This window comes from Dasypus novemcinctus, chromosome 3, assembly GCF_030445035.2.
Source record: "Dasypus novemcinctus isolate mDasNov1 chromosome 3, mDasNov1.1.hap2, whole genome shotgun sequence".
NCBI lineage: Eukaryota > Metazoa > Chordata > Mammalia > Cingulata > Dasypodidae > Dasypus > Dasypus novemcinctus.
The window spans coordinates 134,658,697-134,686,150 of NC_080675.1; the positions used below are offsets into that span (position 1 = coordinate 134,658,697).

The window sequence follows — 27,454 nt, forward strand, 5'->3', positions numbered from 1 at the left end:
CAAATATATTTGGGGGGGAAGGGTATTTGGCTCAATGGATGGAGCGTCCACCTACCACATGGGAGGTCCAGGGTTCAAACCCAGAGCCTCCTGACCTGTGTGATGAGCTGGCCCATGTGCAGTGCTGATGTGCGCACAGAGTGCCATGCCACGTAGGGGAGCCCCATGCGCAAGGAGTAAGCCCTGTAAGGAGAGTCGCCCAGCACGAAAAAAGTGCAGCCGGCCCAGGAGTGGTGCCGCACACACGGAGAGCTGATGCGGTAAGATGACACAACGAAGAGAGACACAGATTCCCGGTGCTGCTAGCAAGAATACGAGTGGACACAGAAAAGCACACAGCAAATGGACACAGAGAGCAGACAACTGGGGGTGGGGGTGGGGGACAGAAATAAATAAAAAATAAATCTTTAAAAAAAACAACAATGAAAAACCAAATATATTTGGGGGATAGGGAATCAGAACTATTTTCTCAAGATAACAATGATATTCTAGGAAAATTATATGAGAGCATAAAATAATTGATATTTAAATAACTCAGTTCTGTTTATCCAAGTTAAAACCCTGTAGTCAGTAAGAAAATAACATTATTGTACATTTTTTGCTTCACTCTTTGGGATTTTTAGATTGAAGATCACAAGGAACTGCTTACAAATGGCTATGGGCAAGCAATGACCTCCCGTGAGCTCTGTAAATATTATCTACTGTGCTTTACCAGTATCTCGGGAAAAAGACAGAGTGTTCCTGAAACTTCATTCATCCATCAGAACTCTGAAGAACATCGTCTTCTTTTCATGTGTGCTGATTGCAAGGGACAATAGAGGTTTAACAGAGGACAGCACAATTGGATTTAGATAAAATCGATATATTCCCAAGAATTTTTCCATAAAGGTAAATTCCACAGATAAGGAACTGATTTTTCTTCTTTTCTTCATCTTTTTCTTCTTCTTTTTTCATTTCTAAAGAGGCTCTTTCTTGCAACCAAAAAGCTCAAGTACTATTGCTGCTCAAACAGTGTTCGTTTCAGATAGCAGTAGAGGTGGCAAAAATAACTCTGCAAATCCAATTCACAGCATGCACTTTATATATAATCTATTTTTGTGTACTCATTAGCAGAGACATTTGGAATACCAAGTTGTTGAATAATGACATAAATTGCATTTGTCCAGTATTTTCCCATTTCTAGCATATTTATATTCAGCCTTGAGCCTAATCCTATGTTATTCAACAGCCAACTCTGCTTCATTCATAACGGATTTTCTCTAAATGGATCTGTGTCATCTTAAAATTAGTGATAAAAGTAGTTTTTAAAAGGGGTAGGCAAAAAGCAACAGCAATTGACAAAATCATAATCTAATGGGGATAACTTAATTATTAACTACATTACCTACATAGAACCAGGATTATAATAAAACTCAGTTTGGCTCAAGCATATATACATATCATCTCTCTCTCCTTTTTTAAATTAACTATGATGCACCTGAATTGAGAAAGTCAACACACTCCCTTAAACAACCACTGAAACACTTAAGGAAAATGAATTGTCCTTGGATTCAGGCCAGGTATTTGATGGATTTATAAACATCACTTGTCTCCTGGCTAGAAATGAGAAAATAATTCTGATACAAGTTTCTTGCCCACCTACCCCTCTGATGTAAGTACACTGCATCATATTACTCAAATGCTTATTTAACAGTTAATAATAGAGGTCTATAATTAACACTAACTCATATGTGCACTCTAAAAATAGGGTTATCAACAAAAGTCTTCCTATTAGGCAACGTGATAAAAAAATTAATTGGTTAATGTCTATATAGCTCAACTAAATATAAGTCAAATGTATGATTATTATAATTATGGAGAACCTAGTTCAAAATCCACTTCAAGTTCAAATAATAGTAATTTATACATCTAAGTATAGATGCAAATATTTATGTGTAAAATACTTATTTTAATACTATTCCAAATGTTTATTAAGTATTACTTATCTCTCAAGTTTTACTTTTTCTCTTTTAATAGAAGGTCTTAGAAGATGCAAAAAGGTAATTCCCTTACTGTCATTACCTTAATGTTATTTAAATTTTTCTTGAAAATTTAGTCATAGGAAGGGAAGAGGGAAACTTTGGTCTGTGTAAATGCAGAGGCTGCCGTGTTAATCACAGCATCTGCTAGTGGACAATTGAGGAGAAGGTGATGTAAATTTTTGAGAGCTAAGTTTATATGCCAGAGAGAATGATAAGTAAAGTGTCTGGATCAAGGTTTTATATATTACTTAGGGTGTTGTAGATGACTAGATGAATTCATGGTAGGTTGCAGGGATCCTAACAACATAAGATACCATATAGGATTTTTTTTTAGGGAATTCTAGAAGATCATTTGTCATGTCATCTGGGCCATGAAGGGCCCAGAAACTATGATTCATATCATAGTTTAATAGGCACTGAAAGTTGAGAAGGGAGTAAGAGAAAGCTAGGCAGGGGTTCCTGCATGAACATACGTGGTATGTCAAAGAGAGGCTCACTGTGTCTCAGATGAGGGGTGGAATGAAGAATCGTTGATTTGAGGATAAAAAGTAGGTAGCTCAGTTGACCTAACACTAAGGACCCTTGAATTCTCTGCTAAGGAGTTTGGACTTATTCTCTAAATCACTGAAAGTTTTTGGAATAGGAAAATGCATATTCAGATCTATGTTCGCGAGCAGAGATTTTGTTTGATGTGTCCAATGTTCAACAACATGGGGCTTTAAAAATTTGTTTCTAACATTTAAAAACCAGAGGCTTTCTCACCGTAAAATCTGGATTTCCAGATTCTCTTGAAAAAAAATCAAAAGACTTCATAGACCAGTTATTTTGGATATCCCCAGCTGATTAGAGTAAGGGTGGTGGCTCCTTCTAGATGGCACCCCAGCTGTCCAGGGGCCCAGGGACCTCTTTTATCAGCCGTATTCACATCACCTGCCTAGTAGAACCAGGCATTTGGGCTTGTACCTTCTCTTTTAGAGAGACATCCTCTTTCACTAACAAAAGTCTCTCCACTGTTGCTCAGCATAAATGAACTTAAATGAATTAACTTATATTGATTACTTCTTGCTTCTTTTGCTAATGCCTTTTTTCTATTTTTTTAAGTCCCTCGTGCCAGTGAGGTTTCCTATTTATTCCTTTATTTAAAGATGAAAGTAAGTACTTTTAATAATTTCGGGGGGAGAAGTACAGATGTTGCACAGAAGAGGCCCCCAATAAATACGAGGTAAAGAGCATGCTCTAGGGCTGAGTTTCTCAGCCTTGGCATGGATGATTCTTTGTTGTGGGGGGCTATCCTGTGTACTGTAGAATGTTTAGCAGCATCCGTGCCTCTACCCACTATGCCAGTAGCAATTCCCAGTTGTGTTTACCAAAAACGTCTCCAGATTTTGCTAAATGTTCCTGGCAATGCCCGTTTGGGAACCACTGCTCTATGGGGAGGAGGGTTTTGAGTAAAATAAGGTCTAAGTTAGAAGACTGGGTGCCTTGTTGGAAAATGGACAGATGATATCTTATACCTCATGCTTTTACCTCTGCACCTGTGTACCTTCTCATTCGGTCAGGGATGCCCCAACCATGGGAGGCGGGACAGCCAGGAAGCCTCAGCTAGTGAGGCCAGAACAGGCCCAAAGGCCTCTCCTACCTGTGAGAACCTGCAAACACCTCCACAAGGTGGCAGGGCACGGAGGGCTCCTTTTTCTCTGCTCTTTATTGTTATGAAGTTGAGGAAAAGAAGACAGGAATTTGCATTATGTACTCTTGGAACCCAAACTTCCTCACTCACACACTCAGGCCAAGTGTGTGTCAGAATGCCTCTGAGGAGGGAAGATGCCTCTTCTCCCCTGGAAGGCCTAAGTCAGCTCCAACTAGGGAGAGTGGGGCTTGCTGCGGCTCATACCTGGAGGGAAGGAGGCAGGCCAGACACACATCTATCACAGTAAATCAGGCCCAATTCCAAGGCCTCCCTGAACATAGAGCTCACTCACTTGAGAACTTCTTTCACTTTTCACATAATATAAATTAATCTTGAATCTAAGTATTATTGCTATATTATCAAACTGTCACTATGGTTTTGTATGTTTTCCTAGTATTAGTAAAAAAGATTAGCTTCTTTTGCGAATAAGAAGCAGGCAGCTGTTGAATGACACAGCCAAGACGTAGGTAAAAGTTTACTGAGTCGTTCTGAGAGTTTTCATATGGACTTTGGTTTGGATTGGTTTTGGGCTAAGAAAAAGATCATGATTATGGCATTTCCTGAGGGTTACGTAGGTAGGCTGAAGATATGATTTACAAAAGGCCTTTTGCGGTTAGTGTATTTTCACACCTCTTCTTTTCTGGCATTTAGAATCTAATCATTTCTCTGTGGTAAGTGGTATTCTATATAGAAAATTTGTTGAATTGTATTAATCAATGAAAGTGGCTTTTTCATTTTGTATCCTTTCTGGAAAAAAAACAAAGGCTCAAATTTTATAAAACTCGAGTCTGCTACATGATGCTTTGTAACTATGTAGTAGATGCTCAGTATGGTTTAACTAATGACAACAGTGGTTCTGGTCCTTACCATAATCTGGGGTGTTTAAAAGTAAAAACAGGACTAGAGCAAAGAAAATGGCAATTGGTCTCCTCATTCAGTAAATAATGAGTAAATGAAATGGCAGTCATCCCTCAAAACGAGATCATGTTTACAGTAACAATTCAAAAGGATGGATGAACTAGCTTGAACAGAGGAGCGTGAATAAGGCAGGGGTAAAAGAGGGATGCAGACAAGGAGGGTTTTGAGTAAGTTAAACCTATTGGTGACAAAGAATGTTCAGAGAGTAGGGCCAGGCTGTAGAAGCATCCTTTTATTTACAAATCAATGGAACCTATTCAAGCTGATATGGTTTGATTTGGCAGATATTAACTGCAGCTAAAGTGATGCAAATACGTCAGCAAAAGGAGAGCAAGATAAACACAAGAAACCCACACTGGCTAAAAAAGGAGGTGAGAACAGAGACTGACATTTAAAGACCAGATAAAAAGGATAGGAAAAACTAGAGAAAAGTAACACGATGTGAGCATGACACCCTTAGCCAGAAGGGACGGGTAAGGGACAGAACCAGCGATCCCCCTTTAGGCTCGGAGAAAAGAGAGAGGCTAATTGATCATGGACTCTAAGTAATATAAATACAGAATGGGCCCCCAGTAAATATTTGTTGACTGACTGAAAGAACAAGAAAAATTCCTTCCTTTCTGGCTATGAAGATAAAAATTAATATGTTTAAAATCATGGACACTTTTAATGGTGACTTAAAAACACATATCCTTTTAGAGAAATTTTCACAAGCTTCATCTGGTACCCCTGACACTGGTCCAGGCATATATTCAATTAGAGGCTCATGGTACAGTAGTTAGAGCACAGGATTGAGAGTCAAGAGGCCAAGGTACTAAAATTGGCTCTGCTAAGTGTGTGATGCTGGGCCAGCCACTCAGTCTTTCAGTTTCTGCTCCCTCAAGAGTAACCAGAGCGGCCGGGACCAGATAACCTCCCAGGACCCTCTTATGATCCGAAGCGTGCAGTGAGGTACATATCATATTAGTTGCATATTTTGCTCTTTCTCCTGCCTTTTATGTCCAATGTTGAATGGCAGATAAAAGTGCTTTCATTTCTCTTTCCTCATTTTGCCTCCTAGTGGCTTATCAAAGTACTTTATATAATCAATTCTAGAAATGTTTACCCATCTGTACTATTGGAGGGTCATCATTTACTGTTCCTGCTATTTTTGTTCCTGGAGGCAAGAGGAGGAATTTCAACTTGTCTCCCACAGGGAGATCAAAGCAGACAACAAGGATACTTTTTACAATAGAGAGCATGAAGGGACACCATTGTGTTGACTTTCCTGACACTGTGAATTTATTGTAATGGTATATTTGAAGTGTTTTGAAAGACTAATTTATGCTGGGGTGCACAGGGATCTTCTTTTGTGCTCTTATTATTTGCTGAAATTGATTTTTCTTCCCTTTTCTATGAAAATAAAAATAAAAGTTGAACCTTTTGATAAAAATGTCTGGTCTTGTTATTAAAGAGGTAAATAGGCTTAATATGTCACTAATAGTACTTTTTGATATATAGTATTATATCAAAGCTCTTTAGCACTCTTAGATGAAATAATAACAGTGGAATACAAATGGGCTGAAGAGGAGTCCCTGGTTCTTGTAGTCCTTAACCTACCATTAATGTATCCTGAGCAAGGCATGTACTCTCTTGACTATCTGATTTATAAAGTAAATGGATTGGCCTAGGGGATGTTGATGTCGCTTATAGCTCTAATAACACTATAAAATGCTCCCAACTAGGGGACTGCTGTTTTTAGCTATGACATCTTCCATGTTCAAAATTCTGCTCCAAACTGGGAAGTTATCAAAAGTCACTCATCAGAACACTGTGCAAACATATAAATTGACTTCACCACCACCTTTCTGTGACCTCCTGTTAAAAAGCAGTAATCCATGCAAAAATGTGGGTTGTGAGGGGGACTTACATAAATAAAACAATATCATTTAAATATACCAGAACATATTGCAGAGCACATGTGAGTGGTATGTAAAGTCCAGCATGTGCAGATGGGGAGAAGAGGCTTGATGTTTAAGTTCCATGCATGAGATTCCATTCTTTCCTTAGCATTTGAGATTTGAATTTGAGGGCCTATAAATTACTTAGCAAAATTGAGCAGCCCAAAATGTACACTGTGCCTAAGTAAATAACAGTGAATTCATTTGTTGGAGAAGATGATGTCCTGGGTTTCACATGGAGAACATGGGGCAAGATGGGAAGAATTACTTAGAATTCTGTATGTTCAGGGAAAGAACCCCAGAAGAAACCTATCACGAAATGAGCATGATTCCTCATATTTGCAACAGTCTTTCACACCTTTCCCAAACACTTAATTTAAACATATTCAACCGCAAGAAATACTCCCTATGTAACTCAAAGGGTTTAATCAACCCAAGGCTATTACAGCTATGGACAGACTTGCTTTTATTATTAGCAGCAAGACAAGGAGGTGGGTATTTAAGCCATACTCCTTCCCACCATTTAAAAATAGCTATGAATAATAATGATAATAACGCTACATTTATTAAGGACTCACTGATGGGCCAAGTATCTTAAGTGTATTATTTTATTTAATCCTCAAAACAATCCAATAAGGTTGATGCCATTATCATCCTCATTGACAGATGAGAACAACTGGTCCTACAGTGAGGAAGTCAACCCAGCCTCTCCTCCGGATAAATCTGCCAAGTGTTTACCCAAGAGGCTTCTGGCAATGATATCTATTTCTTCATGGTTTGGGCATAAGTCCATTCTTAACATGTATTAAATTACCAACCATATTGTTAACTAAAGGTATGCTACAGCAACTCAAATTTAAACAATCTTCAAAGTAATAATTACACTAGCTGTGACACGAGTTCAGCTGAGAATGTATTTTTATTTTAACAAGCTTGAGTAAGTGCATGAATGTGGGCTGGGCTTTTTGCTCCACAGTCAATACTTGAAAGTTTGCTCCAACCTTTAATTTAAGCATTCACTTGTGGCACCAACAGGGCTACAGGGTTTCTAGTATCAAAGACGCACTCCTCCATCCTTTCATGGCCCTACTTCTGTAAGCAGCATGATTGAACTGCGGCACCAGAGAAACTTGTTTTCCCTCCTCCTGGCAGCACAAGCCAAAACATTACTGCCCCATTCATCTTAGCGACATCATAATGAAGTCCCTGAATCAATTTATAACAAGCCAAGTGCAAAAATCCATTGAAAGAGTCTTGTGGCAGGATGCCTTTCATACATCTCACAGTAACAGAGACGCAGAACGACTGCATGGAAATCCAAATCACACCAAAGAAGAGTCCTTTGCTACATCCAAAATGTACTCCCCTCCCCCCACCAAAATGATTATGAGAAATGAAACTACTGAGGACATCTGATTGTTACTACTGATTCCATATGCCTTACAGATCTCTTTGGCAGCCTCCCTTGGGGACTTCCTTTCACCTTCAGTATAAAGAACAACGCCCTCAGAATGACAGGTGGGGCCTGCCAGCCTCCTCTAGCTGCCTTACCGCCTCCACAGGCCACAGTGAGCTGCTTGCCGTCCCTAAACTTGTGATGCTCTCTGTCTAGCTCTGGAGAATTTTTACAAGCTGTACCCTTTGTTGGGAATAATGTTGCTTCACTTCAAAGCTCAGCTAAGCCATCAGCTCCTCCAAAAAGCCATTCCTCAGTCTGTGGGGCCCCTCCTCTGTGTTCCCACTGTATCCTGCAGTACTCTAATCAGCACTTAGGCTGTACGTGATTTTATTTCTACTTCTGGCCCTCACAGGCCTGTGAGCTCCTTGAAGGCAGGCACCACACCTTGCATCTCTCTGGGTCCAGCACTTCTTAATGTGCCTGACACATGCTCCAGAAATATGTTTGCATTTTGCCTACCTTCACTTAACTAATGTGTGCAGAAAGAGCCCCACCCCCAATGTGCCCGATGGCCTAATCTCAGAATCCGCAACAATGTAGGTTTGTGAGACTCTCCTGGGGCTGGAGCTGTTGAGTCAGAAGAGCAAAGGGATCAGAAGCATGGCATTTGAGGTCAGGCAGTCCTGACCTCCAGTTTCAGCTACATGCTAGCCTTGTGATCCTGTACAGCTACTCTGCCTCTCTGAGTCTCAGCTTCCTCATCTGTAGAAAAGGGGATGAAAAGTTAATGTAAGTATGAAATGTGGTCATCTATTTGAGAGTGCTTGGCACAGAGGAAATACTTTATAAAGGATAGGTATGGAACATGTGTTACTGGTTACAATCTAGGGCTTTGATAATGCAGAATTAGAAGTCTTGTATGTTATAGGATGAGAAATAGCATCAAAGTTCCCCTACCACCAGCCTCCATCTGACCAGATCATATAACTTATCTTTGGGCACTGGCAAAGGCCCCATAAAAACACTAATATGCACCCTCCAGGTAAGAATGGATGAAGGCATTACCTACCTTCAGATTTGTGTGTGTGATGTGTGCCTTTCACCACGTGTACACGATGATGATGACATTAATAGGAACATATTCAGTCTCTACTATGTGCTAAGTTGCCTACAATTGGGAGACATTGTGACAATGCACATTACATGTGTTATTTCTGAGTTTTCAACCCTCCATGAGGTAGATATTTATTACCTCCATTTTACAAATTATAAAGCTGAGGTTTAGAGAGGTTATGTGAGTTATCCAAGATCATTCAGCTAGCATGTAGCATTTGTGCACTTAAACCTGATATTTGGGAAAAAACCCAAATCCATGCATGCTCTTATAATAGATTTCTTATATTCTTTCCTATTCGTTTATCCCATGTGATTTGGAAGAGCCAGGAGACAATGGGACATAAGATCACACATTAAGTCAGAGGATGGGAAAGAGGACATGGTGTGGAGAAGCCCACTTAAACTATAGGTGGCGATGGGGCAACTCTACCCTTGGCTGCTAAGCCAGAAGTTTAAAGAGGGCATCAAGAAGAGGGGAGGTAGACTTTGAAAACACAGCCCAGTTTGCTTGAGGTCAGCCTTACCTAGGGCCTGAACCTTTAGTGAAGAGCTGACAAGATCTGACAAATACATAGAAAGCATCTAGTCTTAGAAGAACTTCCCATTCCTTTAACAACAATATCATGTCTTCTGATTCACTTTCTCCTTTCCACCATCCTCATAATTTCAAAAGCCAGCATCAAAAACCCCACAAACCAAAGCAAAGCAAAACAAAATCCAATGGAAAATTGCTATTGGGCCTTCGGGATATAGTTATGGCTTTGTACTCATACTTGACATATATAAATGCCTTAGTGTCCTTCCTGTAAGGTCATAGGTTCAATTTTGTATTTGTGAATGTGGTGGTACAGAGGAATTGAGAATAAATGAAATGTCTGTTAAATGGCAGAGTGAGAAAGTACAAAGTTTTGAGTCTAGAGAATATTTTCAGTACTGAGAGTGGATTATTTACAAAAATTACCAGGATGTCTTCACCTTTCAGTAAGTCTCTTAATGAAGTGCAACATGCATACAGAAATAGGCACAAATCATAAATGTAAGCTTGATGGATTTTCAGAGTGAATAGTCCCAGGTCAAGAAACAAAATGCCCTTTGGTTTTTAAATAGTTTTCTTTGCCTCGGTCAAAATCACTGAATAACTTCATAACTTAATATGTAAAATTTATTATTTTAAGTTCAGTATGCAGGAAAATGCTAGAAATTTAATAAAATACTTTGTCTAAATATGAGCCAGTTTACTTCAAAGAGGATAAAATATCCTGGGAATTTGGAGGAAGTTTTGTTTCTTTTTTAACCAAGAGTAGGCATGTGTTTCCTCAGCTTCCCCGTCCCAACGGTCTTTCTAAGGATACAGGACAGATATCTTTGCTTTCCTAACTCTCACTCCCATCCTTCCCCCACATTCTGATCATGAGTTGTTCTGGAACTCAGTAATCTCACTCCCCTCAGCCCCCACGACTTTGGACAGATCACAGAGGAAAGGAGGTGCTTCTTTCTCACTGCCAGGCTAGCTGTGGGCCACAGCATGATCTCTGTGTACACAGTGAGGGAGCTTCAGCCTACCTTTAACTGGCTAATAAAACCATGCCAGGAGCGAAGGATCCCAGTATGAGACTGATCTGGCTCTATGGGCACCAGTTCCTCTTTCATTACAAGAATCGGGAGCAAGACCCTGCAAAAGCAGAATGTGCCAAACGACATTTGCGCCCCCTCACCCGACAGCCTGTTGATAGGAAACCAAATGGAACTCAAGACTGTGTGCCCCTCTTTGCTAATAACAAGGAGGCTGATGGTCCAGCTGATAGAGGGCAATGTAAATGTCTACATATTAGATGCCAACAAGGTGACTATAAAATTAAGAACAAGTATTTGGGCATTGCTTTCTAATCTCACATTATTTTTCACAAGAAACGTCAATGAAGGTTGGACTTGCATATATTAATTAGTATAACAGAACTGTTTGTGCCAAGTGCCTTGCTCAGTTGCTCTGGGTGCCGAACAATCCCTGGGTAGAACTCTTCCTTCATGGAGGTGGACGATATGTCTTCTGTGTACATACATTTGCATCATTTGCATGTGGCAGGACCTACGAGGGGTTTCCATCACTCCACACAGTAATAAAATCCCCCAAAGTGCCCACATTAGTGGAAAAAGCCTCCCCTCTACCAGGAGGTGGGATAGTTCTGGAAGAGGTACTGACTGTACTGCTGATTGCTATTTTTGCTAAAGGAGGTCGCCGACAAAGATAAATTGTAAAACCTCCATCAACCAGTTTTATGCCAAATCTCTGCTATATTAAAAAACAACAAAAACTCTGAAAAATAAAACCAGCAACAATGATTCAGATCATTATAAAGAATACGAGGGTAAAAAATTGGTCTGAAATTCATGTTTTAAAGCGTGCTAACATAATTTATGGCTAATATGTCTTAATTTAATGTCCCTTTTATTGTTATCTTATGTTCTGTCACAAACTCTTCTGACTTTTCTTTTTAACTTTAAAGCCGCGGTTATTAAACTTTTTGGTCTCTTGATCCATTTATGTTCTTAAAAGCCACGAAGAACATGTGGGTTAATGTTATCCCACATAATGTGGGATTAATGTCATCATATTAAAAAATTAAATGGAAAACTTTTAAAAATATTTACTTCTTATTCACTATATATGTAATAAAATTTACATATTAAAGTATTTTATGAAAAATCTATTAACTAAAACAAAAAAATGTTTAGAGAAGAAAGCTATATTTACATTTTCACAAATCTCTTTACTTTCTGGCTTAATGAAGACAGGTAAATTCTCATGTCTGTCCTTGCATTCAGCCTCTTCTGCTATATCCTTTTGGTTAAGGTATGTGAAGAAAATCTGACCTCATACAGACATGTAGCTGGAAAAGGGAGGAGTGTTTTAATCATTTTATGTTCTTCTTTATAAGACAACAAAATTCAACACGTGGTGATTTCTTAAAGATTAGTTACAATATGGAACCTGAAGCCACATCAGCAACTTTTTTACTCTAGTACACATCCAAATCCACTGGTATGTTCTATACTTTCAATGAATCTTTATCCATCTTGCAATTGTCATTTGGAAACTACTGGTTCACTGAATTATGCAGCTTTGCCAGATGTTGATGTATTTCATTATCAAATGTGATTATATCAACTTAATCACACTCATTCAATACCATCACCTACATCATCATAAACGATTTCAAGTATGGGAAGCTAGTCAAGTTCAGGTGTTGGATATAAGTTTTCCAAAATTCTAATATTTGCTTGTAAGCTCAAATTTATTGGCAATAAATACATTCATATTGTGGGGTTTTTTTTGAAATGAGAGGTTCACTTCATTTATTTTTGAGAAAATGTATGGCATATACCCAAGTCTGAATATCCATAGTCAGATGTTCTATTAAGTAAAATGGCATTCCATTCAGAAAGCAGCTAGTTCAGCACTTCACTCAAACAATGATTCAAGTACTTCACCCTGGAGATAAACATTGTACTTCGGTGAAGAGCAGAAGTGCCTTATGTGTACTTCCTATTCTATCATAAAGAATATTAAAAAGATGTGTACTCAAGGGTCAAAATTTAATAAACTTAATAATTTTTACTGCTTCATCATGGACATTCTTAAATGAAACTGGCAGTTCTTTTAAACAGCAAGTGCACAGTGATGAAGAAAACAATTACTACCAGGGCAGGCTGGTGCCACAAATTTTACCCAGCATTGCTTTTGCACCATTAATGCAGATGGCCAACACAGTAAAAAGGACAAATAATGCCTTGGTATTATTATGTAAATAGTTTTTATCTTTTGGAATCCCTGAAAAGTCCTTGTGGACCCCCCCAAGGGCCAATGGATCACACTTTGAGAACCGCTGCTGTGTAGAGGATAGTAACTGCATAAATCCAAACTCTTTCTACTCTCTCAATTTTTATGCCCTGATGGGTTTAAGTGAAGAAAATTTAAAAGGTTTATTTCTGTCTCCACCCTCCTGCCCTTCCTACTTAAAAAAGTATTCCATTGTGACCCATAATTGTACATAAATTGTATGTACAGAACAAAGAAACTGCAGTACTCTTGAATTCATCAGCATTTTTCTCCCTAACAAAGAAAGCTACTTTAATAAGCTATTGGGAAAACTATCAAGAGTTATAGGAAATATGACATGCTCAGTTCCCCCTCCATTTCACACAACTCCCAACCCCCAGAAACCTTTCAGTTTGGGGGTATTTTGGATGAGCATCTAGTAGGGCCCTCTGAAATAATTGGGTGTCCTAATTCAGCCACATGTAAATTAACCACTCCCCTAAAGAGGCCTTATTATAATCTCCAACCCTTGATGTCTACATAATCCCCTATAGTTCTTTAACTTCTTGCCTTCTAACTTCTGTTTACCGATGCACTACTTTTGTCAGCTCAATATAGCATCAATTACTAACACAGTTGTTTATTAGGTCTCCCTTGTGCCTCGAGAAAACTGCTTTCTATTTATTAATGACTACACAAAGCACTACATTTTTCAACAGCACTTAAATGAGTAAATTACTGAAGCATATAAAAGAACTTTAAATTTTAAAGTCAAGGGGGAAAAAAGGCACATTATTTCAAACCACCCATAATACTGGCCTGGCTAATTTTATTTTGAATTTAATATCAAGAGAGGAAAAACAAAAGTCAAATTCAGACTATTCTTCCTTTTTACTTTGGCGTTCTGGAGCACTCACCATTTGAGTTAGAGAACCGGGCATAGATCGGGTGATTGATTAAGGGCTGGTTTAACAGGTCTACAGTTCATTATCACACACACCTGTTAAGCAATGCGCACTTGATTCAGCAAAATTCCACCCATAAGGTTAATTTTTAAAAATTGAAAAGCAAGAAAGTGAGAAAAAAGGCTTAATTCCACAGACTTAGGTCCGGTTTTATGTTCTCATGCATAATTCCAAACAACCAATTTGAGATGTACTCGGTGTGTACTCTTATTTAGTGAATAATTCCCTGCTTTCATAGGTAATGCTAGGGCTGCTATGCTGGTACAAAATTCTCTGCTGAAGGGAACCAGAGAAACAAATCTCCTGCGAGGGATCTTTCCTAACCAATCTTAAAGTGATGGGAAGCAGTTACAACAGTTATTTGCCCTGCTTTTATATTCTTGGTCATTTATGAAATGAAGACCCTGATCTGCAAAAATCACTTTGCATTCATGGAAGCAGCCCTGGGAGCTCCCCCTGAGGATCCGGCTATGAGGCAGAAGTGTACCTCAGTGCACTTCCTTGTCTTGTGCTCCCTCTTTGATGTGCAAGTCACTGGTGGAGTAAGCTGCAATCGCTTTGATGTTGAACTTCTAGACTTTATTGTTACTAGCATGCCTACAAGGAGAGCTGTCAGTCATTTCTTACATCTGAACAACCATGTTTCTTTACGGCACCTCTTTTACAAGCATCAATCCTTAAATACATGTTTTCACATTCCTGCTGATTACCACACTATCCTTGTGGGGGGAGAGCTATGCTCAAATAGAACTACAGCGCCCACATTTTCTGTAAACACCCGGAGGCATCATCAGATGGCTGTTAACCAACCCTCTTCAACAAGAAAAGCCTGAGTGCAAAACACATTTCTAGCAAATGAAAACACTCTGAAAACACTCAAGCCATCTTAACAGTCAAAATGAGTAGTTTTGCCAATATTTTCCCTAAGCAGCCATTGAAATCACAGAGAAACTTCCAAGCCACTTCAAAAGGGATTCTGAACCCAACAGCAGCAGGGGGCTTGGAAAGTCTGCCAGAACTCTGAGACATCTTAACTCATTTTAAACAACTTTGTTTCTTTGCAATGGTGGAAACAAAACACTTCTGTCCTACATGATTTTGCTTGTGAGAGAAACACTGGCTTTGAAACACATTTCTACCAAGCCAATTATTTTTTAAACAATATTGTTTTCAAAAAGTACTTGCTATTTTAGACGCATGAAAACAGTTTTCCATAATCTTTTGTCGAAGACAAATGTGGATGAGTGTATGATGTGAGTACAATCTCTTAAATATATACATGTAAAAGAGGCAATATGCTAATCTTTTAAAGATCTCTGTTGACAAAGACTCGGCTCTAATTTCATTTACCAGCTCCCATCAGATTTACTTTTCAAACTCCTTTATCACTTCTGGAACTGCTGGGTATTATCAAACTCCACTGGGAAATTCCATACAAAAACGAAATAAAGTTAAGGTGCTTACAATCAAACCACACTGGTTTATAGTGAACTACTACCTTTCTGAATAAATGTTTCAATGAAATCCAAGTTCTTAGAAGTATCAGGTCTCAAATGAGGAAATACAATGATTTTTTCATGACAGAATTTAGTTGTTATTTTCCTTTTATAAGTTGACACCATAGGAAATACATTGCTTCTGCTTGCTAGTAAACTATGAACAAATACATTAGGAGAGCCTCAATTTCTTTGAGTTTTGGGCCTGGAACAATTGGTAAGGAATGAACTTAACTGTACATGTGCAATGGTTGAGACGATTCCAGAGCTTCCATTTTTAAGCAGTACCACCCACCCCCAACCTCCTTGGTTTTAACTCAACCATCAAAATTTGAAAAGGCTTTGGGCTAGAATTTAATAAATAACTTATGACTGTAATTTACCAGAACCAAGCCTGGACACATTTATTATTAATATTAATGGCAGTTTGCTTAAATGTTTTTACACTTGATCTTGGCCAAAAGGCCAAGAAGTGATGGTTCTTAAATGTTTTTAAATAATCGGCAAGGTAATTACCTCTTTCTATCTTAAATATTCACTTTCAGAAGGCACTGATTAGCTGACTGAAGCACCTATAGCAATTAGAGGTTAAGGAAGGGTGTAAGGGACACTAGGAGGCATTGGTTTTTTGCTTCTGTGTGTGAAAAAGGAAACCAGACATTATTCTATTTTAATAGGAGCAATTGTAGAGCTGGAGAAGATCTTGATAGCAATAAGGTCCAACCCTTTACTTTTTCAAATGGGGAAACTGAGCAATTAAGGTAACAATGCAACCCACATCTTCTTCCACCCTGCACAGAGGGCTTTCCACTACCTAATACTATTTTGCCTCACTGGAGACTTGGTGAGACTCAGGTGTAAAGAAAAGGTGTTGGACTCCAGGAGTTTCTCAACCAGAATCACCTGGGTAGCTTAAAAAATTACCGGTGCTTTGTCCTCAATTCAGAACAATGAAGTGTGTTCTGTGTGAGTTTCCATAGACAGTTTAATGTGTGACAAGACTGAGGGCTAAAAGACCAGATGAGCTCTAAGATACTTTTTGGGTCTATTGCAAAACATTCACCATCAGTTGGAAGACAAACAAATGATTTTTTTAAAAAATCTTTTGTATTTGGTTCCATGACATTCATCCATGAGGGCATTAAGCATTTACTGTATCATTACACTGTTTTTATGTTGGCATCGCTTGTTTCTGTCTTTATCTGGCTCATTTATGTTTATCTCATTTATGTTTACTTAGATATTGTCTATTTCTTCCCACCAGAATGAACTCTCTCAGAGATGAAAGACTAAGAGTGTCAGGTTCACTGCTGCACGCACAGTCTCCAGCGTCATATCTGCCAGTCTCCAGGGTCATACTGCACCACCATTTTCCAAAGAAGGAGGGGGTTAGAGCTGTTGTGTGGAAGGGCACAGATTCCTTTCTTCCACATCAACCAGAGTAGTTCCACTTTGATCTGTCTCACCAGACTCTGCTAGGCTTCACCTCCAGTGTCTAGACGTTGCACATACATGCCAGGTGCCTGGTGCTTGACAAATGCCATCTTGTAAATAGGAGGCACTGACAAATTTGTCAGGCACTGAAACCTTTACTTTGTTGCTGAATGCAATGCTTTCCACTTCACTTAAAGATCAATGATGTTTAGGACCCAGTGAAAGACTAGAGGTCTCGAGGCCCATCCCAGCCCCGACAGAGTAGTAATGAGTTCACTAAGTGAAGACCAAGGACTACCTTCATCAGAAACACAGGAGACACTTTTTAGTTAGAAGCATTCCTGCTTTCCCCCCACCCCAGACCAACCAAATCACTTACTCTTTCAGGGTGGGACCCAGAAATCTGCTTTTTTAACAGGCTCTCTGGGTGGTGCTTTGCACCCTACAGTTTCAGAACCACTGCTGTAAGAAGGACTTCAGTGCTAACTGTGGCTAATTTGGAAGCGAAACATGTCCACACTAAAGTATAAGGGTTGGCCCTATTCAATTATGTTAACATTTAATTGGATGGTTTTGCATTTTGCAAAATCTTCTTTATTTTACATGGCATGTAGCTCATAGAATCTGCAAACCCATAAGCCCAAGAATCTTAAAGCAGCCTTCTCAAGTTAAATGTTGGCTGCTAATTTCTCAGTACATTTAAAAAATGCTGATTCATGGCTTAAGAAATATGCTTGAGAGGGTGTTTCTGCTTTATTACCATTTGAACTACTGGCACACAGTAGGCCCTTTTAAGTATTTGCGGAAACAAATTTCTTCACTTAATTATACTCACAGTTCTATGAAAGATTTGAAGTGTGATAAACAAATTAAAAGAAGGAACTAAAAAACACAACAAGACCTGAAAAAGGAAAACATTCTGTGAAAAAGAGAATACTTCTTTGGTAGTGAAAGAATCACACTTCTGGGTGGCACAATTTGAAAAACACTTTGCTTCAATAGCTGATCTGAAACTTAACCACAAGTCTTCACTTCTGAACCACTACCTTATGTCTATGGTGGAAAGGTCTAAGCAGCAGGTTTTCCTTGCTTATTTTTTTCTTCTGTGTTTTTCATGAAAAGATGCAATTTCATATTTCTATTAAGAACAAATGAGCACTGTTATCCTTTAAAATCCTCTTGAGCCTGCAAAGTTCACTTAAATTTGCATGCTCACACCTCTGTGTAGCTGACAAAAGACTTTTAAAGAAATAGGAAATTCAACACTTAATATACTGATTCCAACACAGAAATCAGATTGATTTTATGATTACTTCATACTTTACACACCACTGAAATGCAAATCCATGATAATTCACTAGCATTGCCTATTTATTTTAAAAATCATTTAAAAATGCTTAGCTCTACTTCATGTAATATTTTAAGGCTTAAAATCTATTGTTTTAAAGATCACTGTTGAGACTATAAGAGAAGATGGTAGTCTCCACAGACAAATTCTGAAAACAGAATACATAGCCTGAAAGTAGAATGTGGACCTAAATACCCAGAATCTCCACCATCAGTTAGATTTGTAACAAAAATTAATATGAATGGAATAAATAATTCCTATGGAATGGTGGATGCATGCAGCATACCAGTGTCAGCAAAGTGACAAAATTTGTGTAGCATTAAAGTTGTAATTCAAGAGCTAAGATGGCTAATGGTGTCCAAAGAAAATAAGAAGTTTTCACAGCCACCAGAAAGACAAACATACAACACTCAATATTAGTGGATCTCAAATTTGTCTTAAATCAACAATCTTCTACGCATGTTAACGTTTTGATTAAGTATCACAATGCAAAATACCCACATATTAAAAGAATTCCAGCTGGTAAACATGATCAGGACATTTGTAAGAATATATTCAATATATGTACATCCATTATGTTTTCTAATAACAGGAGGGAAAATGCAGCAAAATTCTTATTTTTTTTTTCTTCTTCTTATTAAGGCACCGTCTTTTAAGCATAACCTGGAGTACTCAAAGTAGTATTCAGGTTTACAAAATGAAAGCATAGCAAAAAGATTCAGACTGCTATGGAAGGCTGTATGTGAAAATTAATTTCAAGAAGGAAAAACATAAATGGCATGCTTTATCCACTTGCTTAGTGAAAGAGCTGCAGTTTAAATTGTTTAAAGTAGGTACATTCTAGGTACAATGAATATTTTTGCAAACTGTGTTCATTTTTGAAGCAGTGTGGTAGCTAAACTATTAGAAGTATCAAAAATATGCTCAGGATTGTTTTGATATCTATATTTATAATTTTAAAAAGTTGGCAGGGGGGTAGTATAGACGAATTTCTGTTAAAAGCTGTTCCTGTGTGTTATATGTAACAGCTATGGTAAATATTTGTTTATAGTCTTTGTTTAACAAACCATGCATTTAAGTGAAACCAACAAAAAGGAAATGGTATATGGATATGTGATTTTGAGATTAAAGTTAGTCTTAAAATGTAAATAAAATGTGGAAAGTGAAAAAAATTTCTATGCAATGTAATCTATTTTACTTGTTTGGCAAACTATATATACTTAAGTGAGTCAAATAATGAATCAAACCAAGGGATTAATGGTTTTTGCATCCACGTTTAAAATTGTTTTACTGCTGAGAAGAACTAATGTAGTTTACTTCTTTCTAAATGTTTTTATTATTGAAAGAAAATAAGCTCTATTTAGGAAGGGGAAACACTGGATTTAGCTGATCAAAGACTGGCAATCTCTTTTTTAAAAAAATATTCCAGAGTAGGGGAATAGAGTTGAGGTTTAAAAATTTCAAAAAATAAAAGGATTACTGGAAAGGTCATAATAACTATTAAATCACAAACCAAATCTCGTTTATACTTAATATGAAGCCAAAGAGAATTTCATAACTCGGCTTTAATTTCTCTTAAAATAACTTTTTTTCCACTTTCCTGGCTTCAAAGAAAACTTTTAAAATCCAGTATCTCCCCCACAGTTACATTTTACATTGTAAAACAATGAATTACACTTCTGAATCTGGATATAGGATGCCTTACAGCAACTGAGAAAATAATTTTAACCTTTGACCTTCTCCACTAGCCTGACGGGAAATTCATTGGCACCATTATGGCTTTTAGTGTTCCATGAGTAAGTAACCACTAGAGGGCAGCCTTATCTCAGACCTGACATACTACTTCGCAGAAAAATATCACACAAATGCTTCGAATGTTCCTTTAATTATTTTGTAATACCTTTGATTTTTTTGGATCTTTAAAAATCAACTTCAGTTGAATTAAAAGTATTCCTAAACAGGTCAAAAATCCATTTCACAAGTTACAAGGATATCACAAAGAGCTGTCCTGTGATAGGCTCAAGATAACAGTCGAGCTCATGTATCTTAAAAAATTTAAAACAAAGCTTTTTCTTTCTAAGTCATTTCTTCTTTGGGTTAAGGGCCAGGTCAATCATACCTCAACTGGTACTGGGGTTCCATTTTTAGCACCAAAATTTCAAGAGGTGGGATGACAGTAAACCGTAGCAGAAACAACTGTACTGTGAATTATGAACAAAATGGAGCAGAGAGGGGCAGCAGAGAGAAAGGGTTTGAGAGGTGAGCATGCGTGCACGTGTGTGTGTGTAAGGGGCTCTTCCATGCTACTGGTCTTAAATTTACTAACAACCTTTCATTTGAAAGATGCACTAAATGTGCTCTACACACTTCCAATGTAAAGGAGGAAAAGATCTGCATCAAGAGATTAACAAAGACGAAGGAGAGATGCCCGATACATGAGGACTTTTCTAACTCAAGACAGAATAAGCTACCTCTAAGGTATTGGGTTCCCCATCGTTGGAGGTGTTCAAGCATAATCAGACAATCATTTGGCAGGAATGTTGTGAAGAGGATCCAAATGCCAATGGGGCATTTATGTGAGTGGCTTTTAAGGCTGCGTCTTTCTCTGAGACTATTGCATAATGTACATTTGTTTATTTGCTTTCCTCCAAACATGCCTTAATCCTGCCGTCAGATAGGTAAGTACCCATGAAATGAAAAATGAGCTTTAGCAGATCTACTTGAAAACTTTTACACCTCAGGAGATTTTCTAAAAGAAAGATTTTCAAGAGTATTTTATCTACAATCGTGCCCCTTTGCTGTCTTTGAAACAAACAGGACAACACTCAAGAGCACAACGATTCATGAGCTTTCTGCTACATAAAGGCATATTAAAATCATAAGATCCATTTGTGAATGCTCCTTTTGCCTAAATAAAAATGGAAGATATAGAAAAATCTTTAGTTCAGTTCTGTTATGTTGGAGATAGGTTACATGGGTTAGCTACACTTAATGGCATCCTGCATACTTTAGGAAAGTAATGCTTGTATTTCACCCAGATCTTATTATAAGCAGACTTAATGAAAATCATGGATGAAGAGAGCTAATGATAAGCAAATAGGAATAACTCCATTTGTACCAAATTGATTTTATTAAATAGTAATTTAAAGATATTAGGCTCAGCAAAGCATTACATAATTGAATCTATTTCTTCCCTTATAAATGCCAGAGTTATAATTTCCACTAACTAGACAAAGTTATATCCAGGGCATTTTCGCATCTACCTCCAGGGAAAGCAAGATGAAGGTAATGGGAATTAGGGTTCTAGTCCTTTTTTTACCATACATCAGGTGGAAGAGCTTGGGTACATTACATAACTTCTGTCAGCCTTAGCTTCTTCAACATAAAAACATGAGAGAATCAATGACTTTCCAGAGGAGGGCTAATGACAGAAAAGTGTCAACTGTAAAGCACAAAACAAATATAAATGAATATCGTCCCCCTATTATGAAATGCCTACTAAACTTTAGAGGTAAATCAAAAGCAAAAGATGGAAACTGTTGGCAAAACCAGGGATTAAACTTGACTTGTTTCTTTTTATATCCATCAGAGTAAAGATTTTGAAGGTATGTATTATCTCCTTATAGTATGACGAAGGCTAATAAATTTCACTTAAAAAAGAAAATCCAGAAACAAAAGATTTCAGTTGCTGTCTTACACTGTGCCCACTGGATAAGATATGCTATTATCTCTGGACATAGCATTATGAAATTTTCAGAGAAGCTTGTTCTATCAAGTCACATGCAATACTGACAGATATAAAAACTGACTATGAATCTCACAGTAAATGACTCAAAAGGCTGAGGTAGAAGGGAGGTATCACTGGAGAAAGTAGAGGAGCTGGATGGGACAGAGTGTGTCAGTCATTCCACAAAGGTCAATATATGTCTTTCAGATAATGGCAAATGTCAATTCACACCTGAGTTGTCATCGATAGCTCTCCCTGGATTTTATTTTTAACAGAGAAACATAAAAACAGGGTAGTTTCTGACTCTATGTGTCTAATTATGTTTTTCAAAAAATTACTTCTGATGAAATAAATTAAGGCATCCTTGATTTCTAATTAATAAACAGCATATGAACCTTTAAAATGCATGGAGAAAACATTTCCATAACAAGGTATTCTTATGAAATTCCCTCCATACAAGAGGTTTTACTGATCTTTAAAATATTTTAAAAGAACCTGAAGAACCTAAACTCCGCAACCACCTCTGCAGATCTTTCTAAGAATATATGTACATATGTATGTACATACGTGTGTATGTATTTATCTATCCATCCATCCAGTAATTTTTTCTTCCAGTGAATGATCATTTGCAAATATTGTTTTCTTAGGTGCCTGAGAACAAGTTAAAAAGTGGCTGGTTGCTAATATTGGTGCTTTGCAATCATCTATTGTGATCTCATCTATTTTATTGTGAGTTACTTGGCTGGGCAGGAAAGATGGGAGAAAAAAAGAGTCAAATGACAACTATTAATTTTTTTTTACTATTTCCTAGATATATATATATAAAGACAAATCACATACACACATACATTTTAGAGAGGACTATTTCTATTTAGAAATTGTATTTCATATTTGGACAGCATTAAAGAAATTATGTGGTACTCAATTCAAATTGAGGGCAAAATGGTTTACTTGAGCACAACATTGTTTTGCATATCAAGTGATATGAATAAGATACATAAACTCAAGAGGCTGCCTGTGAAATTGGTGCTTTAAATATTCTTTCTGTTTCGTAGTGTCCCTTCCCTTTCCCCCTCCCATGGACAAACTGATTCAGAGAGCCTTTGTCTTTAAAAGAACTGACCACTGCTTGCCAGATAAGTACTCTGCTCTGTGGTGGTGACAACCTGGGTTTTCTGTTTTCAAAATCGAGCTATCACCTTCTTCCAATCCTATCCATCAAAGGCTCAAAATAAATAAATAAATAAATAAGGGACAAAATCCCAGCTATGGGGTATCATTAAAACAGTGCTTTAAATGAGACCAGGGATAGAATTCAGATTTCATTTGTAAAAAGAAAAGCCAAATTCATAAAGACTATAAAACCATATCTATTAGAGTTGGAAATACTGCTAATCACCGACATACACCATATTTTCAAAACAGTAAGGTGCCGTGCATTTACACATCAATCAAACAGGGCAGGGGCGTGGGAAGGATCTATCAGGAGACAGAAGTTCCCTTTAAGCCTCCCTTCACTCTCATAACTCCATTTACATGAACGTGGGCTGAGCACTCACAGGAAGCAAAGGGGGATCTGACCTACTGAAACCGATGAAGTGCTAGCATTTCCTTTAGGTACTGCCGGGTGACATGTGGCCGAGCACCTTCAGGATGAGCGGATGAGCAGAACAAGAACTCCCTGATCATAAACGTTATCGCTGGCTCTCTGTTTGCCCAAACAGCAATCCAAATGATATTGGAATTCTGTTGTTAATTAAATAAAAACAAAACTGAAGGATGAGAGTGGCTCAAAGGAATATTTATTACTTCTAAGAATAAAACCACTTTAAGCCTAAACTTATTTCACAACAAATACAGAGGAAGGACTTTCTTCTTTGCTGAGTTCAAAACATCAGTAAATCAGCCAACAAAGAGAAGTTTCTCGATTAGGTTGCTTGTTTTCTCCATCCTGGTCCACATGAGCACACATACCAAAAAGCAATATTGTAAAGAGCATTTCTGTTTTGCATGGAAAACCTAATTCAACCTACTCCCTTACATGTGGGACCAATTTAAGTATTAAAACTGAGTGGCAGTAGGGAAGTATTTAATATGATCCTGGGCCAATGTTTTCCCCCCATAATCTGATATGGAAACATTTATAGCATTCCTCATTTTCCCACAAACTATTTTTCCTCAGTTTAAATTTGCACCAAAGCAAGATAATCCCATTAAAATACAGGATGTTATGATATTGGGAATCAAGTATTCTACTTGTCTAGATGCACTCTTTCTCACTCGCTCTCTTAGGCAGCTGAGCTTATAGAAAAATGTCATTGCCAGTACTTCTGAGCTACTTTTCTCAAAGCACAATGGCGTGAATCTATTATTTTATGGCAGCCAGAGGTCACTCCAAGACAAAACTGTGTGCCAGAGCTTTGGAGGTGTGTGTGAGATTCTCATGATTCTATTAGTTAGGCACGATATGGAACTTTGCTTTGTACTAGAACTGAAAAAGCAAGTCTCTGTACTAGAGAACATCAAAAATAAGTTAAAATATTAAAACATACTTTATTATTTGGAGTTACTGTTCACTAGGAGAACAGCAGTTCAAAATGCCTTGCCTCTTCCTCCACCACTATCAACCCAAATCAAGACTAAATAAAATGGAGAAGGAGTGGCATTGGCACCCTTCCCCCTACCCCATAGCAAAATCTTAAGAAAATGTCTTTACTCCGAAAACTATTCCAGTCGTTTTATGCGTACAGGATTAATGAAACTGTAGGGAATAGCATAAAAGTTTTCTTGGGGTGGGTAAGAACATACTTCTTTTACATAGAAGTCGGTAAGAAAACTAACATTTTTCTTCCCAAAATGATTTTAAGTGCTCAAGGAGCGTAGATCACTGATAGGTTTCCTCTCCTTTACTATATCAGTTAGATACTGTAAAAATTACTTCCCATTTCCCACAAACCACAGAGGAAAAGATAAAAAAATTTGCTGTGGGCACATCCTAAAAAAAAAAAAAAAGATTTCTCCTCAAGCAGCTCATTTTAGCGTCCAATACGGTTCAGCATGTTAATAATTAATAAAAGAGATGCCACCCAATCTCTAAAGAAGAAAGGCAAAGCTCGACGATCCGAAAGTAAACCCAGCAGAGATACCGAACTGGCGTCCTCTTCGCCGATCGCAACAAAACCCCAATCCAGCAAACATTCAGCAAGTGCCGGGCACCCACGGGTGGGCAGAACCCGCTGGACACAGTAGCTGCGGAAACGCAGCGCGCGAGAGGAGCTCTGTCCGCCGCAAACAGATGGGGCTCTAAATCCCCGTGCCAGCGGCCGGGCCTCCGAAGCCGCTCGCGCAGATTATCCACCGGGGGAACTTGAAATTGCACAAATGGGCAGAAGGCTCTGGCTCAGTTTTCGGGGACGGTTTGCGAGTCATAAGAGTGTGTCTCAGTTTCTGTGCGCGGCCCCAGGCGACTTCCTGCACACCTCCAAACTTTACCTTTCCCATCAGAAACTTCCCTGACTTGCCAGGATTTCCTTCCTCCTCACCTGGGAGGGCCTCGAGCCAGTCCCCTCTGCCATCCTGCCACCCGCCCGGCCCGGCTAACGCGTCCCGGACAGGGTTGACAGGGCGGGGAGGCTTGGCCACGCAAACGGCTGTCTGCGACCAACCCGCGCCGTCGGCCCTCACCACCGTCTAGCCTCCCCGCTCTGCCCGCGAATCCTGTGGGCAGATAAGTTCTCTTCCCACAGACATTCACAACTTTTAGTACCAAGTGGGGCTGCGCTGCGGCTGCGGGCGCCTTGGCACGCTGGAGGCGGCCGTCTCGCTCCCGCCCGGGCGCTTTCGGAAGTGGCCGCGGCAAGGCGCAGAGCGGACCCGCGGCACTTTCTCGGCTGGAGGCCTCTCCGGCGCTCCAGGCCGCCGGGCCGCCAGGGGGGAGGGCACAAGGCCTTGGGCGCTAACCGGTCTCCCGGGATGACAACGCGTCCGCGCGCACGCACGGCCCGGCCGCGGCGCCTCCCCCTAGTAGGCCGGAGCTGTCCGGGCTGCGGGCCCTGGGAACTGGCCGCAGGCGTACTCAGCCTCCTCCGAACTCCCCAGACCCTCCCCGCCCTCCGGGAAACGCAGCGACTCCCGCAAACTTTCTTTCGAGAACGCCGCCGGGCGCCAGGCGGATCCCGGCGACTGACAGGAACCCGAGGGGGCCGAAAGAGGGCCAGCCTTGTGCACCTTTGCCCCCAATAGGAGGCAGGCCGCCCCGGCCGCTGGGCTCAGGTGGCGCCGCTGCGGTGGCCCAGAGGGCCCTGGCGAGGCTCCCGCGCCCCAACCGCGGGCAGTACGTGCGCTCGGGCAGGCGCCCCCCCGCCCCCGCGCCCTCCTCCCCGCCCCCCGGAGCAGCCAACCCACTCGGCCCCCGCGGGGCGCCCAGGCTCACCTTTCATCGCTGCGATCACAAAATACATCATTTAAGCCGCGGTGCGGAAAGCACAGGGAGAGCCGATGGTCCGACCTCGGAGCCCCCTCTGCCGCCGCCGCGCCGCCACCGCCCGAGCCACAGCAGCAGCTGCCGCAGCTGCCCGCCCGCCGAGAGCCATCCCGAGCCATAAGAGGCTCCATGTGACCGGCTGACATCACGGCCGCCGCTCTGTTTACACCGCGCCCCTCCGCTTCCTCCCGGGGCGGGAGGCGGGAGGCAGGCGCGCCCCAGCGCCGCGCCCGCCCCGCCTCCGCGGGCAGGTGAGCGGCGGCGGCTCGGCGGTTCCAGCCCTACGCCGCGCTGCCCTTCCGCGCCCCCGGCCCGCGCCCCAGCCCCTCGCCTTCTCCCCGCCTCCCCGAGCACCTGTGGCCGCCCGGGCGCCTCCTGCGCTCAGCGCCAGCGGAACGCGCGCGGGGCCACCTTCTCCCCCGCCCCCTCCCCCCACCTCGTGGGGCTGGAGGCGCGCCACAGGACGCCACCATCCCACCCTTTCGGGAGCCCCCCGGGGTCATAATGCGTCAGCTCTTGGGCAGAAGGAAGGGATTCGGCCTGGGGGAGGCAGTCACCTTTATTTCCCAGAGCGTGACGACCGGAGGGTACATCTCCGTCCAGGGCCGTGGAGAACGAAACCACGGGGACCGTCTTGGCCTATCAGGGAGTGGAGTGGGTTTCTCCTAAGACTTTCAGGAGAGCCTAAACCTGGGCACGGGGAACTCCGCCCACCCAGTTCAAGCCAAATCTGAAACCCAGGTTTACTTCCAGGACCACCGATCCCTAGGAGAGCAGAAAACTCTGCATGAGAAGCACCCATATGAATTAGAGACTCCAGCCGATTTTCACCACTGAACCCCAGGTTGTTCCATAACGAGGTTCTCTCCAGAGAACCCATCTACAAGTGAAAACGGCTGTAGTTTTCACACTTTAAAAATGAGACCTTGCAGTACTTTGGATCGGGGAAAAAAGGTCCCTAAAGGTCAACTTTGTGGGTTTTAACTTGTAACTAAGACTTAATTCCCTCCAAACTTTGAAGCTCAATTCTTTTTGTTGGCCGTATGGAAACTTATATCATGTCATTATTATTTTACAGATGAATCTCTTTACGGTGAATT

The 27,454-nt window shown here is 40.2% G+C and overlaps 1 protein-coding gene and 1 long non-coding RNA gene across 4 annotated transcripts in view; one reads left to right on the top strand and one right to left on the bottom strand.

The window, feature by feature from the left end:
• LOC105745175 (uncharacterized) overlaps window positions 1-6,061 on the top strand; it is a 90,445-nt gene extending 84,384 nt beyond the window's left edge. Inside the window, exon 8 of the long non-coding RNA XR_009185112.2 lies at window positions 624-6,061. This is a non-coding gene — a long non-coding RNA (uncharacterized lncRNA). The remainder of the gene's footprint in view (window positions 1-623) is intronic.
• RORA (RAR related orphan receptor A) overlaps window positions 1-27,454 on the bottom strand; it is a 712,506-nt gene that overhangs the window by 72,834 nt on the left and 612,218 nt on the right. The window contains exon 1 of one of the 3 annotated variants that reach the window (XM_004483248.5): window positions 26,304-26,556. The exons of the other annotated variants lie outside the window; for them this stretch is intronic. Coding sequence (XP_004483305.1) covers window positions 26,304-26,334 — 31 coding nt within the window. The 5' untranslated portion in view covers window positions 26,335-26,556. Of the gene's footprint in view, window positions 1-26,303; window positions 26,557-27,454 lie in introns of those variants that run through there. 3 annotated transcript variants of the gene reach the window in all.